The sequence below is a fragment of the Neodiprion fabricii genome, chromosome 2 (genome assembly GCF_021155785.1).
Source record: "Neodiprion fabricii isolate iyNeoFabr1 chromosome 2, iyNeoFabr1.1, whole genome shotgun sequence".
In the NCBI taxonomy this organism is placed as follows: Eukaryota; Metazoa; Arthropoda; class Insecta; order Hymenoptera; family Diprionidae; genus Neodiprion; species Neodiprion fabricii.
In genome coordinates, this window is record NC_060240.1 from 26,811,523 (window position 1) to 26,828,319 (window position 16,797).

A 16,797-nucleotide genomic window follows, 5' to 3' on the forward strand; every position below is an offset into this window, starting at 1 on the left:
AAGGATTTTTAACGCGTTAAAAAGAATATTTTCTCACCTGAGCACAAATTTTTACAGATTGACGATGCAAAATATTATTTGATAGCGGTAATCAATTAGTAGCTCTCATGATTTGACAAATTTTACTAATCTTTATCCACCGAATAGATTTAGCGAACTGTATGGAGAGATTTGGTTGAACTTCCCAGATCACATTCAATATTTTGACAATACCACGAAATAAGTATTATTTGATCAATTATTTCATTAATTTTGGTACTTACAAAAATGTGAATTGTGTTTCCATATTCTACAAATTGCCTCTAGAAATTAATTTTCTTCAAAAAAGCGAAAAGTTTTCTCTGAGTGTGCCATAAACTTGAACAATTGAAGCCCATTTTTTAAATTTCAAAGCTTGAAATTGCGACGAGACTGTCATATTTAGTCCGTGCAATCATTGGTTATTTTCGAACCCTTTCGTACAAATGAATCAGCTATTTAAAGACAGCTTAACAATAAAGTGTGACATCGAAATTAAAACGACGCGATGAACTCATTTTTCTCATATCCGGAGGTTGAAGATTTAGAAAAACAAAAATAGAAAAAGAACAACAAAATTATAAAAGAAAGACAGAAACCAAAACTATTTACAACGGACATGGTTCGGAGCGAGTTTAACACATAATACCTAAATGTGATCAGTTATCTTACATAAACTCTGCAACAATTTTGAATAAATTTCAATACCACTCGTGCTAATTGCTTTCGAATTATTCCAACCGATATCTGTCTAATTATCTCAGTTAGACTACTCTCTTAAATTTTTAACGAGCCGAATTATCTTTTCGCCAATCCTGCCGAAAAACTTATGTTATATTTTAACAAGTTGTGAAGTACAAAAAAAAAACAAAAAACACGGTCGCAGCTCTCGCTTAACGAGGCTCTGTGGACTTTGTTAATTAAGTGGAATAATGAGCTCACCTAGAAACCCTGGTTCGAGCTCGGTTGGAGACAACCGCCTGATCCCGCGATACTTGGAGGTTTGAGGCCGAGGTTGTCGACTCGCGTTGAACCCTTTGCTGATGGAGCCGTCCGGATGTATGATTATTATTTTGCGCCTGTGCTTGCAGAGCTTGAGCTTTTACTTGGGCGTGAGCCTTGGCGAGCTGGTTCAAGTACTCTCGAAGATCCGGCTGGCTCGCTAAAATATTTCGACGAGATTGCTGATGACCGTTTCCCGAGTCTGACCACGGCGGTGGCGGCGTGTGGGAACGCGAATTTATAGGGTAATTGTGGCTGAGGTACTCCTCGTAGGATGGCGGGAGTCCCGACTGGTGGGAAAAAAAGCTCGTTATTACGGTGTCCAAGCTCACTTTGGGGAGACGATTGTCGAATCAATGACGGCGGATAATGACAAAATCCCGAACGACCAGAAAGTCGACTGATCTGAAACCCCAAATTTTTGCGAGGCAAATTTTGAAGCAACTAATTAACAGTGGACCGAATGAACAAAGCGCAGACTGTTAAGATATGGAAAAATCTAAGTTCCGGTATTCTCTTAACTCCATATTTTGTCCTTCGTAATCTTGTCCATTCGCAAAAAAAAATTTTTTGTAGATATTTATTTATACGTTGTTAGGTTCTCAATTTTTATTTTTACTTGCAAACACGTTACGTGTTTATGATATTTCTACGTTTTTAACTGTTGGTAATTTGACTGTCAGGATTTCGGCCCGTCGAATGTTTTGGTTTTTCACATTTTTGTACCCCACCCAATCTAGCAAAACTTTTTATGAAAATTAATATCTACGTGGAGATTTTTTAATCGTCTCAAAGGCAGTTAACTTTCTATTAAAATTTAGGTTATACACGTTTTTCAATTTTAGCCTCTGCGAAATACCTTTCAGGTATTGCTGGATGCTTATTTCTGTGGAATTTAACGTTTCGTTACGGTAAATTTATGAACTTGAACATTATGATCGTTATCGTAAGTACAAATTCGTAAATTACACGCAATATTTTCACTTTCAATAGTCTTACATGCAATTCTACAATATCGCCTCAGAGTCCGATGAAAGGTTCATCAGAACGTTTCTTACTAGGGCGATATTCTTCTTTCTTTTGCTAAAACAAGTTCTAAGGGAGGATAAGTACGATTTTTTTTTCACATATCATTTGAACAAGAAAAAAACCAAATTCCTTGAGGCTCCTCTTAGACTTGAATTGAAAATCTGATACTTCGGCAGGACTTTTAATTAGGCAAAACTAACTTGGATCTTGTTTGAGACAAAAAAAAAAAAAAAACATTGCCCTGAACTGGAACAGTCTAATCATCGCGCTTTTCTTTTTCTTCTCAAGTCCTTGGAAATTCATTTATACAAAACCCCACAAAACCGTCGGCATTAACAAACTAATTGGCATACAACTTGTTCAAATTCAAAAGGACATTTATAAACTTAACTTTGCCTCACCAAAGTACTTCAACGGGCGCTAAAACTCTGAACAATTCCTACCCTCCTCAAAGTGAGTGTAACACGCGACTTGTTGTTAGAAGAAGTGAAGTTTTGCTTACTCGAATCGATTGGAAAGTACGCAATTCAGAATATAATCGGTACGATCAATTCTCGAACTCGTGTTTAGGGTGTCGATTGATGAAAAAAAAAAAAAAAACTTCTAGCTCTCCGGTCAATCTTAGGCGTACGGATGATTTCATTTCTACGATAAAATTCTCGACTGTTTGATCCGATCGACGGACTATAAGGTTAAAACAGAACGACATATTCGGTAACGAGATGAAGGTCAAGACGAGCAAGAACGCGATAGGACAAAAAAAAAAATAAAAAAAGAATCGAATACACCTAGTTATACGATTTTCATTTCTTTGAAAAATCGAAAATTCTATTATTTATAAGATGTAGCTTATATATTACATCGCGTGTACGCCGTGTAGAAGTATAAGCGTAGCCTGAAGGCAAACCGCGAATGAAATACATATATGTATGTGGAGCACTGAGCATATAGATTCATACACATATAGGTTTGTGTATATATATATATATATATATGTATATACACCAAGCCAGAATCTTCCCCGTTCAGTGAAATGAAATTTTCTCTCTCAACCCCGGCGATGTAATGTAACCGAATTGAATCTGACCGCCCATTTTTGTCCTCGTCCTGTACACAAGATCCGGGGACAGCAATAAGGGAGCCCAGCCGTCGCTGCGTGGCAAAAAAAAAAAAAAATAAAAAAAAAAAAATAAATATATATATATATAAAAGAGTAAGAGAAAAGAAGAAAAAAAGGTGGAGCGATAAAAGAAAAAGAGAGGCGAGTGGGTGGGTGAGAAAGATAAAAATAAAAAAAAGAAAATGTTGAAAAGAAAACGGAGAAGAGATATTTCCTTTTTAGTCTGACATATCCTCAGGGCATTTCTGCCCTTCGTAAGTGTCCCTACGCGTTATAATATTCCAACAGATATATTCCCGTATAGCCATTAAGTGACGCTGTTCTTATACGAGCTTCGTGTATAATTTGATATATACGTGTACATATGTATATATATATGTATACACATGCATACGTATATGTATTATATGTATATTTATTTTATATTCGGAACAGGTATATATGTATAGGTATGTATTTTACAGAGGGTGAAAACGATTCGAGAGGCATTTTACGCGCCTATCGGGCATTCCCTACAGAGTCAGTCGATGTGTTTAACCCTTCAAATCATCTTCCATTTCATTCTCGTTTCTTTTTCTTTCTTTTTTTTATATTTTTCATACCATTCATTTTTCCAATTCCAAGGTCAGAAACAAAGTTGTTTCGTTCGTGGATTTCGGATTCATTTTCAGATCGGTTCTTTGTGTAGGACTTTTTAGACTTGAGGAAGATATGAATAAAGTAACTGTTTGAAACGTTTTGCGGGAGGGATTATAAAATTTTTCGTTAAATAACAATAGTTTTGTGCTGTTATCAAATTGAAAAAGAAATTACATTTTGTCTTGTTTAATTTAATATCGGTTTCGAGAAATATGATTCAGTTTGGTGGTACATTTTAGAATTGGTTATACCGATGTAGATGATTATACGGTTTTTCGATTCGGTAATGATTTATGATAAGCAGTGTTTGGGAAAAGCATTGATTATAAAAATTGAATTGTTCCCGAATATACTTTTGAATGAAACATAATATATTAAAGGTTAAGAATTTTCATTGTCGTTTTACCACCGGATAATGTTCTTTATACGATTCATTAAAAGTTTCTTGCAATCAGTTTTGAAAAAAAAAAAGTAATTCAATTCCACTATTGAGAATAGTTACTGATAACCTTGAAAAACGAATGTTTATTCGAAGCACTGAAAAAAGTTGCGAACAATCGACAGTTGGTGAAAAAAAATGCGAGTGTGTTTGACAGGTTTGAAAAACAGACGTGGAGAGAATGGAGATTGGCGAAGAATACGCTATGTACACAATTATACGCACTTTTACGTTTGCTTTTCGTGTCTGCATGTCATGTGTTTTCGTTTTACCCTATTCGCTCATTTTTCGCTGGTATTTCTTTTTTTCCGAGGATCAAGTATACGTTGTAAGAGTTGAATAAATCGCGTTATGGTTTTTTTTTCTCCTTCAGACGATTTCGGAATTCAAACTGACTTTGTATACTTTCTTTTACACCCTTGGTACGAAAATGTAAAGAAATCCAGAAAGAAAAAATGCCCAACTTTTAGAATTATAAGTTACAATTTCTGTCGCCACGATCGAAATAAAGTGAGCAAAATGTATTACAAGCTATTTCAATTGGCTGATGGTTCAAATTTTAAAGAAAAGCTTTGAAATTTTAGTCATTTTAATTTACCGTTGACATAGAAAATTGCGTTAGTCGAAATTTTTTCGTTAGAATAATAGAAATTCAGTGTATGATGATTGACGACAAGAAAGAAAGAAAAATTTATTATACCGTTGGTTGTAAATTGAACAAAATATGTCATCTACATTTGTGTTGAATATTCAGTTTGATTTCTCAACAAAAATATTTCTCCAGACCTGTACAAACACCGCGTTAATGACGAAATAACATAAAATAAATTAGCTTTCAGTAGCGAGGTTGCGAGATCAGAAATACCGTGATTCAAGATTGGGTGTGAATTCTAATGAGGGAAAAACTCCAGGGTGAAGCACTATGAAATAACTGTAGAACTCGAGAAAAACTTCGGATACGTGTGTTGAGGAAGTTGGTTGGACGAAAATCGATACTTTTTATTAATTTTATCACTACATAGTCATAACGTCGTATAAATATCGAATAATTATAATCGTGATCCAAAAAGATCTGTTCAAAAATACTGTCATTGTAAGCGAAAAATTTCCTTGAGATATCGATGCTTCATTTCAAACAGCATCAAAACGGTTAATAATGTAGTGAACTTTTTCGTTTTCACTCTACGATTTGTCATTTTAATCGCAAGACTATTTGCCACATATTGACTGGAATACTTTTTTTTTACTTATTATTATGAATAATAAATAACAGAATAGAATTGAGTGCTGAAAAAAAAGAAATTGTGTTCCAGTGACTTTGGAGATATTAGTCGTTTGATTAAAATTAACCATCGCAAAGGGATGTCGATCAAATCTATTAGATTTTCAAACAATTCGAAACGATTCGAAATAAAGCATCGGTATCAAATCCTGCAGTTGTTTTCCAATTCCGGTATATTCTATTTTTGGATTTTAAGGATCTTCGTATCTTACGATTACAATAATCTGAAGAATATTCGATGTTGTATCATCTTGTAATAAAATTGATAAAAATTGAAGTGTCTATCAATTTTTGGCCAGTCAAACTTCATAAGGAGGTGCTTTGATCGATTTCGACGTTCATGCATATATTCTAAATATCGCAGTTCACGTATCTCAAACGCGAAAAAAAAACTCAACAGCTCCATTCTATACGCAATTCTGACCAAAAACACTCAAATACATTTTCATTTGACGTAGAAAAAAAAGCTGGCATGTAATCTACGAAATCGTAATAGTAAATTCGTTGCATTCATGCGATTTTTTTAATGCTGCGTTAAGTGAAAATATATTTGAATGTTTTTGTTCAGGGTTGTTAAGTTCTTTTTTGCGTTCGAGATACGTGAACTTCGATAATTGAAGATATATACGAGACCGCCGAAATCGACAAGGGCACCTCCTTAAGGCCGAATAGGATGGGTATAGTTTTTATTTTACAGACCCGCAGAATTCGCCGATTTTCGTGAAGATAAACGCAGGATGGGTTCAGCTTATCTCTTAATCCCGGAGTGAACCGAGTGGAATAAAATATAAATTTCTTTGGCAACGTGGTTTATTATCGAGCTAATGAATCAAGTTCAAGCGCGGAATTAACTTTCCCCGTTTTTGGTTCCTGTCTCGTTTGATCATTTGTAGAATAAAAATCTGCACCATCGAAATACTTGACAGCATTTTTCGATAGTTTTCAACTTTTCATGTATAACCTGACATCGTAGTTCAGTCTTCGTTGGATAGTTATCCTGTTTTGTCAATTGACACGGTGCAGATGATTTGACAAAATTATTAAAATTAAAGACAAATTTATAATTGGGTTCTACAAAATTTTGAAAAATGCGGATTCGAATCAATTTTGAGAAATCCTCAATCCGACCAAATCAAAGCAATGAATTATTTTGAATATAATGAGTTCTTGCTATGATTTCATAGGTATATTTAATTTGCATAAAAATTTCACGTATAAGTCGCGTTAAAGGATGAAACATTACATTTTTTTTTAAACATTATACGTACAAATTCAAAAACTGGCAAAAAAAAAAAAAAAAAGATAAATAAAAAAAAATACAACAGAGGTATAATTTATTAGCGAATCAGTCACATTTACTCAGCAACGTTTTTTTCCTCCAACTACGGAACTTTGTAATAATGAAAAAAACAATTAATACACACAGTGGGAAGAAAATTCGTTAACGAAATATGATTTCGTTGGAAGTAAAAAATGTTGGGCATCTTTTCGTAATCATTTATGTGTTTAATATAATTTCTGAAATCAAATTGTACGATAATGTATATTTAAGTTACGTGTCTAATAGAACAATTAATAATCATCGCATAATGAGACAAAACTTCCCATGCGTATAAAAGCTGTACACTCGGAAAAGAGTTTATTTACTGTTAACAAACATATATTTGGACATGTCGACAATCAATGTTTTGTTATTGTTTAAAAATTTCAGTTGAATCAAGCAATGATCGATAGAAATTTGTTAACAGTTAACAAGTCGTATTCGGCGTAACTAAAATCTGATAATAATAACGAAACATTTATTTCGCCACAGTCAAATACACACTAGCGCTCAAAAGTATCTCAACAATATGAAATTCGTTATTATTTCGATCCATAATTCTTCTCGTTTTTCTTTGTTTCAACGTTATTTTTCAACTAACGAGAGTTAAATTTCTGCAATTGTGTAGAACATCGAGTGTCTTTCAATAAAAAATATCATTGATTCTTGTATTTTATATTGTTGTATCCAATCAACCCAGTTACTATCTTTGTAAAAATACTTCCGAGCGCAACCGTACGTTTGTCAAAAGTAAGTAAACTCTTTTCTCGGATGCAGGGCTGGATTTCTACCTTCTTCCTTCTCTCCCCTCTCTTGATTAACGAATCGATTAAATTTCAAAACCACACTGACCTGCCACATTGCGACGTCGTAAGTAGGCGGCGGTGACGTCATCGAGGGAATTGCGTAAACTGGCTGTGAGTGATTATTCTGTCCGTTGGTTTGATTATTGGCCGACAATGAGCTGAGATTGGCAGTTCTGTTTGGGGATCCATTGATGCTGGCGTACAAAGCCTCGGGAATAACATCCTCGCGGATTCCAGCGCCGACGATGCTTGAACCTGAGTCTGAAAACGTTTCGTTCCGACCTGAGATAAACCGACGAATCCACCCTCCGTAGAACCTCAGCGTTCTTTATTTTCCCTCCGTTCGGAGGAAAGAGATCGACGCTGCCCGATTCTTTCAGCGACAATTTATCACGCATTGTTGCAGACGACAACTCTCACGCAACATTCGATCGAATCTAATTCCGAAATCGACGTAGAAAGAAACCTGTCGTAACTACACGGGGGAAAATGAGGGAAGGAAAATTTACCAGAACAAAAGTTGGATTACGATGAAAATAGAGAAGATTTGGAAAGACGGATAAAAAATCAATCACTCCTGAGGATGAGAACAATTTTTAAATTTGAAACAATACCCTGAATTTTTTCAGATTTTTCATTCAACCGGTCAATTATTTATAAATATTTAAAGTGATTTTAAAAATGATCATTTTTAAAATTGTCAAGAACTGTATTTTCTATTCCAAACATTTCAACCATGATGGGCCGGTTTTTGTTCTAATTTTTATTTTTTTTTCACTACTTTCACTTTTTTTGATCAATTAAACATTGCCTAAATTGTCTAAATATTTTTGGAAAATTTTCAAACTCTCATCTTTCAAATCGCTTTATGATGAAATCGGTCTAGAAATGTTACTAAAAATTTGAGAAATTTTTGTAAATTTCCAGACCGTTTAAACAATTTTTAGATAGTCAAAACATTAAAATAGTAAAAAAAAAAAAACAGAAAAAAAATGGTCCCAGTATTGAAATGTTCAGGATAGAAAGTACAGTTTTTGAGAATCTTTTGAGAATTTACAAATGGTCGTTTCAATATTTCAATTCACTTTCAATATTTATTAATAATTGACTGGTTGAATGAAAAGTTTGAAAAAATTCAGGGTACTGCTGCAGAGTTGGGACAATTGCATGACAATGTTTGAACAAAATCGAAAATGGTGAGGGTTAGACGTTGTTCGGATTCGTATGGAATTCCTCGTATCTAGTTACATATGTCTTTGCGGTCCTGAACCGTGATTAATATGTCAGAAAACACGTTCAGTATGCAGAGAGCACGTAACTACGTGTCCCAAAGCGAGAGGATAGTAATTAATTACTTTCCGACACGTGTAGAAAAGAGATGAAAAAAAAAACAAAGGTGAAAAATAAAATTGAAACGTGCGCTGGAAGTTTGAAAATTATATGACGCCTGGTTTTTAGAATATTTTAACTTCTGTTTCGACTATGAACTGAAAGTTTTTCATTTTTACCATCGCGTTATACTGATTAAATTAATGGTCATAAAAAAATGATCAATATGAATAGTACATGCAACGTGATGTGTTTAAAGAGTCAGCTTCATCCGAATGGAAAAATCTAAAATTGTTAGAAATAATTTTTTTTACTGCAATTGAAGGATCACCTAGAAGACAAAAAGAAAGGTTTCAAAAAATCCTCAGCAATGTGATGTGGGCCAATGATGCACGGAATAACATCCTTGTTATGTGATAAACATGATTTTGAGCAAATTCAAACATCATGAGTTATGTGATATAAAATAATGTAATTTTAAGAAAGGTTTTATAATTTAAACATTCAAAATGATTAGACTCTGGCGTCTCAATCCGATGCTAACGTATATGGGATTATTTTACTCGCTAACCAGATCCCCACAAATTGTCTTGAAAGTTATTCAAGAAATTCTAAATTATACTATAATTATAACCTGCGAATGTAATTGTTAACGAACTTTTGTTACACCATACAAAGACGAATTCATGTTTATTGACTACGAAGGTAACCATCTGTAAGAAACAAATTTCAGTTGATCTCCGGAAATCTTTTTCGCGAAGAAAGTAGGTTGGAAAACCCTCAGAATTGATAAAAAAAAAAAAAAAACATGTCCCAGAGTTCAATAATTCTGATCGTCTTAATTTTAAAACTGTTTCCCGACGCGTTGATGTCACAGCTTGTGTTATTCGAATATATTGAGATTCGTCAATATTAACCCCAGAACGGTAACGTGGGGTTAAAAAACATCCAAATCTCATTTAAATTCTCTGCCGAAGAGAACAGCTTTCGTTTTTGTAACCCTTTCTAACTGACGTTTAACTAATTTTTTGGAACTCGTGCAAAAAGTTTTTTCGTCCACGTGATTCTTCATTAAAAAACGAAGAAAATGAGATCCTATAGGACCCTTAACTATACGATGTACCCGAGAGATGGAACTCACGAAATTGGGATGTTTTTTACCCACAGTTATCGGAATAAACAAAAAAAAAAGAAAAAAGAAAATAACGCTACAGTTCTACGGTTAAACAGACGAAAAGTTATTTAATTTGTGTTCGCAGTTGCTGGCGCAAATAACACCGCTGAAGATTTATCAAGCGGTTTCTTCTCTCCTCCTAACTTGTATTTAAGACGATACCACGGCCCATTCATCCCTAAACCGTTCTCCACGGTGAAACTTGTACAAGAATAGATATACATGTTAAATCCCTGAGGTTTAAGCGCAACAGCTCAGCCACTCGGCCCTAATTGCAATGGCGGCTAATCGAGCCAGGGTTGAATTACCTATGTAAGTATAGTGGGAGTCCGGTCTCTCAGCGCTTCGAGTTCTCCTCGACGAGTTCAGCCGTTTTCCCTGTTTCGCGTTGTGCTTTTTCGTCCTCCATTGCTGATCGCCGACCGAACTCGTCCCTCCGCTCTCACTTCCGGGCCCCGATGCTGGGCCCTGTTGTCCCTCTTCGCCCCGATTCTTCCACTTCGGGACGCTCGTCGATGTCTTCGGAGCCTGCAGACTCGTCCCGCACGATTTATTTGGGATCATGTTCCCGTTTCGACCTTTTGGCAGCTCCTGCAACGCCACTCCGCATCCGCAGATTGGAACACTTTCATTCGGCATTATTGAAGCGGTGAAAATCTGAAACGTGAAAAAGGGATTTTCATTTTTCCTCGACAAATTACACGCTGGTTAAAAATCGTGATGAGAAACCAGCAAGTTAGCACTTGCAGAAAAATAAAACTATCTCCTCGTTTTTTTTTTTTTTTTTTTTTGCATCGCGATTGCTTAGCAACAAATTTGCCGTATTAAGAATTGACCGTGAAATTTTTCGTGAGAGATCATTCTAAGGGGTTTTGGGCAGAGTTATTTTGTATAAGAAGAAAAAATGTTCTTTACAAACTTGGCGGATCAATAAAACTGGAACATACTTATAGATTCTTTGATCATTCGAAGTTGTTTTACAATTTTCGTTGAAATCAAGTTAGATTTGTGATATCGATTTTTTTACGCACTGTACGACGATCCTTCGTAATAATATTGGATCCACTATTCCGAGTTTCGTAATTTTGCCGTCAGATTAGCGATTAACAGAAATTTTCGGCTTTTGAAGTGGCTGATATTTACGGGTTTCAACTCAACATTCGAGAGTTGAAAACGAACGCCACTTATGTATCTGCGCTCGAGATTAACAAATGGTAATTAACCGATCCAACGAGTCGATTCCATCAGAATACAACAATTTCTCGCATTTGCGTAAAAATTGCTTCCGGAATTTGAAATATCAAAATTCTGAATTCAGATTCAGAAATAATAATCCCGAAGTCCCCGGTTTTTCAAATTTCTCATCAATGTGAGGTGAGGGATAATTTATTTTCCAAATAAGTGAATAACCATCTTTAGGGTGCTTCGTCAGTAAGCTAGACACACAAATTTCAGTGATACTCATTTCTATGATCTTCATTCCGAATGCTCTACTTTCCGTGAATACTTCGATTCTTGTGGAATGAAAGAAAAGCGTAAAGAGGGAGAAAGAGGGGAGAAAGAGAGAGAGAGAGAGAAAGAAAAAGGATAATATAATAGTAAACGGTGCGAGCGAAGCCATGACCAGTGTTTTTCATCTGCGTGGCAGATACCTGAAAGACACCCTCGACATCGGATGAAAGTTTGACGTGTCGGTGGTGGAAACTTTATCCCTTGAGGGTAAAGAAGAGGCGAGGGATAAGATTTTTCCTACGGTTTTTTTTTTTTTTTTTTGAAAAGAAAAAAAAAAAAAATACTTCGAAGTCTCTGACAACGACAATCAGGAACTGGGAGCGACGGAATCCATTAATCGAGTTCTCACCCTTCCTCACCCAGATAACTCCCTCAGGTCCAACCCTCGCTGCTTGCCAACCGTCTACGCGACTTTTGGCATAGATTATGCCGGCGATCTTCTCCGCCAGACAAATCGGCTTTACCGGATCTCCAGATTTTCGCGAATACGAATATTCGTCTCTTTCTCTAAGTCCTTTCTCATTTTTCTTTCTTACAACATCTCATCCTCCGTGAGCCGGCATAAATCTGTATTGTTTATACTGGCCCCTGGGAAAAGGATTTATTCTCTAATACGTGAAACTATTCGAATTTTAAAAAAAAAAAATTAACTAATCCATTCAATTCGGTGCATTAATTCACTCGATCGACGAAGAATCCATAAATATCTATGAGTTTGGAATGGACGAATGAAATTGTTTCGGTCTTACGTTAATTGAAAAATGAGGCTTCGTTTCGTTATCTTCCGAATAACGCCAGGAAATACAAGATTTAAGGTAGCCGAATATCGCTCTCTGGATACACGTCAGGCTTTTGGCACCTGTCGAGTTATCTACTCATCATATACGTATGACGTGCTGGTAATTTTATGCAATCTATAGGCAAAAGGACAGGGGTTACCCAGTCGTACGGTTTAATTTAAATTACAGGTATTAACGCAGCCGCGAGGCGTTGGGAAAACCGGTGAGATGTTAATTTGGCTGCACGTACACACGCCTTATTTGTATAGGTGTGTATATATATTATACCGAGGGGATGACTGTGTTCGAATTACCCTCATTGCTGTTCTGCCGTGATTTCGGTGCCACTTTGAGGGTAACATCTGCACCTCTCTCTCTCTCTGGTTTTCATTTAGATAGAATTACTATCTAGATTGTAAGCATGGATTCAAGCCAGTCGGAAAATTCTAACTGCACCCGCATTCAGACAATTGTTTGTGAACATTTACGGTATTGTTAAAATTTGTTGGTATGTAGAATGTGATAACAATCTGAACGTGCTAATTACTATTAATTGCAGCTCCACTCTATCTTTCGGTTTCAACTTCACGAACAGTGTATGTGCTTATTTTTAATTTAATTTTTGATGTATGATACTTGTATGTTTTTGTATCGTACGACTTGTTACAAGTCAAGGTAAATAAATCGAAAAACTCACTCTCTCTCTCTCTCTTTTACTTTCCGTTCTCTGTGAAACTCACTGTAAACTTCCGCTACGATTTATCGTGAGGATAATTTTTCTGATTTCAGGGGATGCGGAATAAATCCAACAGTGACACCAGGTGCGGAAAATAAGGATAAATATTGAAGAGACGAATGGCAAAAGACGGTTTTATATATCAAATAAAAATACTTTCGACGCTTATTGAGTTCTGCCCTTGCTCCTGAGAAAAAACAAGTTTTCCCGATTCTCTTGGGGGTAGATATTGACTTGACTTAACTTCGGGCGCGTCAAGTCTGTTTGAGTCAGAAATGAATTGAACAAATACAGAAGAACCCTATCGCGTTAACAGGTTCGGAAAATTTAATCACATATCGCGAGAAAAACGCAACTAGGGAACCGTTCTATATTTTATTTTATCGAACTCGCGAGATTGAATGTGATAATTATATTATTCTCATTTGTTATTTTCGTATAAATCCTGCTATTGACAAGTAATGATCAGCAATATTTGTCACATAAACGAATTAAACAAGTAGACGAAGATATGTATAAATTCGACCTTATGACCGCTGATGTGAGAACGAACGGACCAAGTTTCTTGACAAAGAAAGCGAAATACAGTGATTAATAAAAAAACTGAAACTTTCTCTGACATTTCAGCTTCAAGTTCGAACATTTAGACGTATTCAAATACGAACAACAAAATTATGACAACCTTGTGAGAATTCGGAAAATGATCAATAATAGACTTCGATTAATCTACTCAAATCTAATTAAATCTGACGGATTTCAAACAGTTTAAATATATTTCTATTCTTTCCTGCTGCGATTTGTTTAAAAAATCGATAAACACGTGGGAAAGAAAGAAAAGAATCAAAGAAAGAACTGAAATAATGTCTTATGCAACGTGATACATATCGATCCTTTAAATCTTTTCGTCTTACCGTGTCAAATTATATGAAACGAATAGCTTGGCCGCCGGTATATCTGCAAGGTTGCAGAAACTAATAACGTCGTTGGTATAGGAAAATACCCGGAGTAGGTATATTTTACCCTAAAAGCGAATCGGGGACAGAGTTTACTTAGCGGTATACCTATCGGAGATTTGGCACATATAGGTAGTTCGGTAACCGGGCGTGGATCTATTGAGGTCATGCTGGTCCAGTGACGCTAGGGCATCCACCCGATGGCAGATCTGGGTCAAACTCCGTAGCACCCTCCCTTCTACCTTTTCCTCCCGGCCCCGGGTCGCGGTCCATGTCGACAGATACTTCACCCAGGGTAGCGGAATTCTCTTACCTCCGTTGCCTGGGTACGGAGGTTGCAACGCAGTCGCGGTGAAGCAGAGCGAAAGGAAAATGGGTGGAAAATCTAATCGAAGAAACTTTCGGAATTTGGATAAGAAAAAGAAAAAAAAAAAAACGAAAGAAAGAAATTGGAATGAAAGGAACTGTAAAAAATAAAAGTGGGGAAAACAATTTTTGTTTTTTTTTATACGTTTGTCGGACATTGTTTTTGGTTGACGATACTTTGTGATAACTCTTTTTATAGGTATAATTTCGGTACGGAGAAACTTTTATCGTGAAAACATAACGTTTGTCAAAAGTCAATCGTCGCACATCCATGGGAAGCCTGTGCATCACTGAAACAAACTTGAATTTCTAACCATTCGGGGTTGATTCTCGAGAATAGAAAAGATATTTCTCATCGCGAGATTCCAATTGTTAGCTGGAGAATGCTTCTTTTTTTTTTTCACACCGTCGATGCTTTTCAGTGGAGAGTTTGAATTTTAGATTTTGAGAAAAATTCAGATTTTTATTAGGAAAATTTTTTTATTTTTACCTGAATTTTTAATCGAAACTTGGCCGTGCACGAATTTCGATTCATTTGAGGAGTTTGAATACAAGAACTTTATTTTCGAACGATTTTTAGAGCAGATTTTGAAACCGTCTCGTTATGTATATGAGACTGTTTCAAATTAGGGTAACATTTTTTCTATTTGTCTTTGTGGAATAAAGTCTAAACATTAGTTTTTGCCTGTAATACTGCCTCCACTTCGGGAGGATTTTTAGTTTTGCAAAAACTAACGTTTATACCCCGGACGGGGTAACGGAAAAAAAAAAAAAAAATATACATTGCCCTAATCTCAAACAGTCTAGCACACATAGTTATATTATAAGTCGTATATTCTCTTTCAGTTTTTCTTTGGGGCGTCGAGAGTTGGAAGGGTTGAAGTGTACTCCCAACATCCCCTCCGTCTATCCGTGGAGGAGTTGAGATCGATAATAGTGGAATTTACTGCACGTAGCGTCGCCAGGTGTACAACAAAGAGTCACGACCCGTGTAACATGCACCATGCATAGTACCTGTGGGATACCGACGGAGTTTTAAGCCTTTGCGGGCTAATTCCAAGGAGGGGGGAAAAAAGGGTAAGGATAAGGGTGGGATGGAATGAGGGAAAATTGCTCGAGAAAAGAGGTGCAGAAAGTAAGAGGCAGGGGGTGAGAGAAAGAGGGATGGCGGGAAGAGGGTTCCATGTTTTTAGACGGCGTTATTGTTCCCACGAACGACAAGCCTTGTATATCAAACCCTCGGGCGAGTTTGCAGTTTTTGTAATACATAGATACTTGAAGTAAAAATCTACCTGCCGCAACCTTCCTACGCGCGTATTTATATATATATATACAAGTAGTCATAGATGCAGATTTCTTATAATATACATACGAATTATACCTAGAATTATTTCGTGGAACTGCTACATCGGGAATTTGACTCGTAAAGGTAAATTCTCGCCTGCATTTATGCAATTTAAGATACACGTGATCGAAATACGCCTGCATTTATGCAATTCAGGGTACACATAAACGCAATACGCCTGCAGCTATGCAATTCATGATATACGTGACTGAAATTCGCCTGCATTTATGCAATTCAAGATACACATGACCGAAATCCAACGGCATTTCGAGAATCGAAAGTATGTCTTAAGATGTATTATTAATCGTCATTTATCTCGTTCGCGATGGTCGCACTCCTAAATACCTGCAATCTTGAACTAGGAGACAAATATCGGTCGATAAAACGTATTCTGAATTGCACAAATTCAAACAGATTTATTTCCGTGGGTTTACGCTTTTCCGCCCACATTTTTAAAAATCCTTTACTATCATATGGAAAATTTTGCACGAATTATTGCGTATTCGGCTGCTGATTGGCTGAATGCCTGTTTTTTACTCACAATCAGAGAACGTATCAATTTGAAAACTGATAATGTGACAGGTCGTTATTAATATCTGACTGAGAAAGCTAATTCTCAACTGATGCACTGATATACATATAACTGGCTGGTTGATAGAAGCATACCGATAGCTTCAGTTGCGGGCAACTTCATTTTGTGAAAACGCATCAAATTGAAATAGTGATCCGAGACGACAGCGCGGGCAGTTTGATTGAGTTTGCTCATTGTAAACGTGTTTATTTCAATTTATCTTATTTAATAGCTGACTGACTCGAGATAATATCCTAAAATTAATTAGCTAGGGAATAAATGTTGTCACTCACGTAGTTATTCTGCAAGCTCATTGCGAGTGAAAAGCTCGCATAATTGTGATTTGTGACTTGGATGTGACAGTTCGTCTTCGGTA

At 36.1% G+C, this 16,797-nt stretch overlaps 1 protein-coding gene across 2 annotated transcripts in view; it reads right to left on the reverse strand.

Annotated features, from left to right (window-relative positions):
• Nucleotides 1-16,797, reverse strand: part of LOC124175681 — a 35,979-nt gene that overhangs the window by 4,650 nt on the left and 14,532 nt on the right. Inside the window, exons 1-4 of one of the 2 annotated variants that reach the window (XM_046556083.1) lie at nt 14,248-14,354; nt 10,468-10,816; nt 7,703-7,917; nt 961-1,310 (exon numbers count right to left, since the gene is read on the reverse strand). In XM_046556083.1, the coding sequence (XP_046412039.1) occupies nt 961-1,310; nt 7,703-7,917; nt 10,468-10,798 (896 nt within the window). In that variant the 5' untranslated portion in view covers nt 10,799-10,816; nt 14,248-14,354. Of the gene's footprint in view, nt 1-960; nt 1,311-7,702; nt 7,918-10,467; nt 10,817-14,247; nt 14,355-16,797 lie in introns of those variants that run through there. The other variant, XM_046556081.1, reaches the window with a different exon arrangement.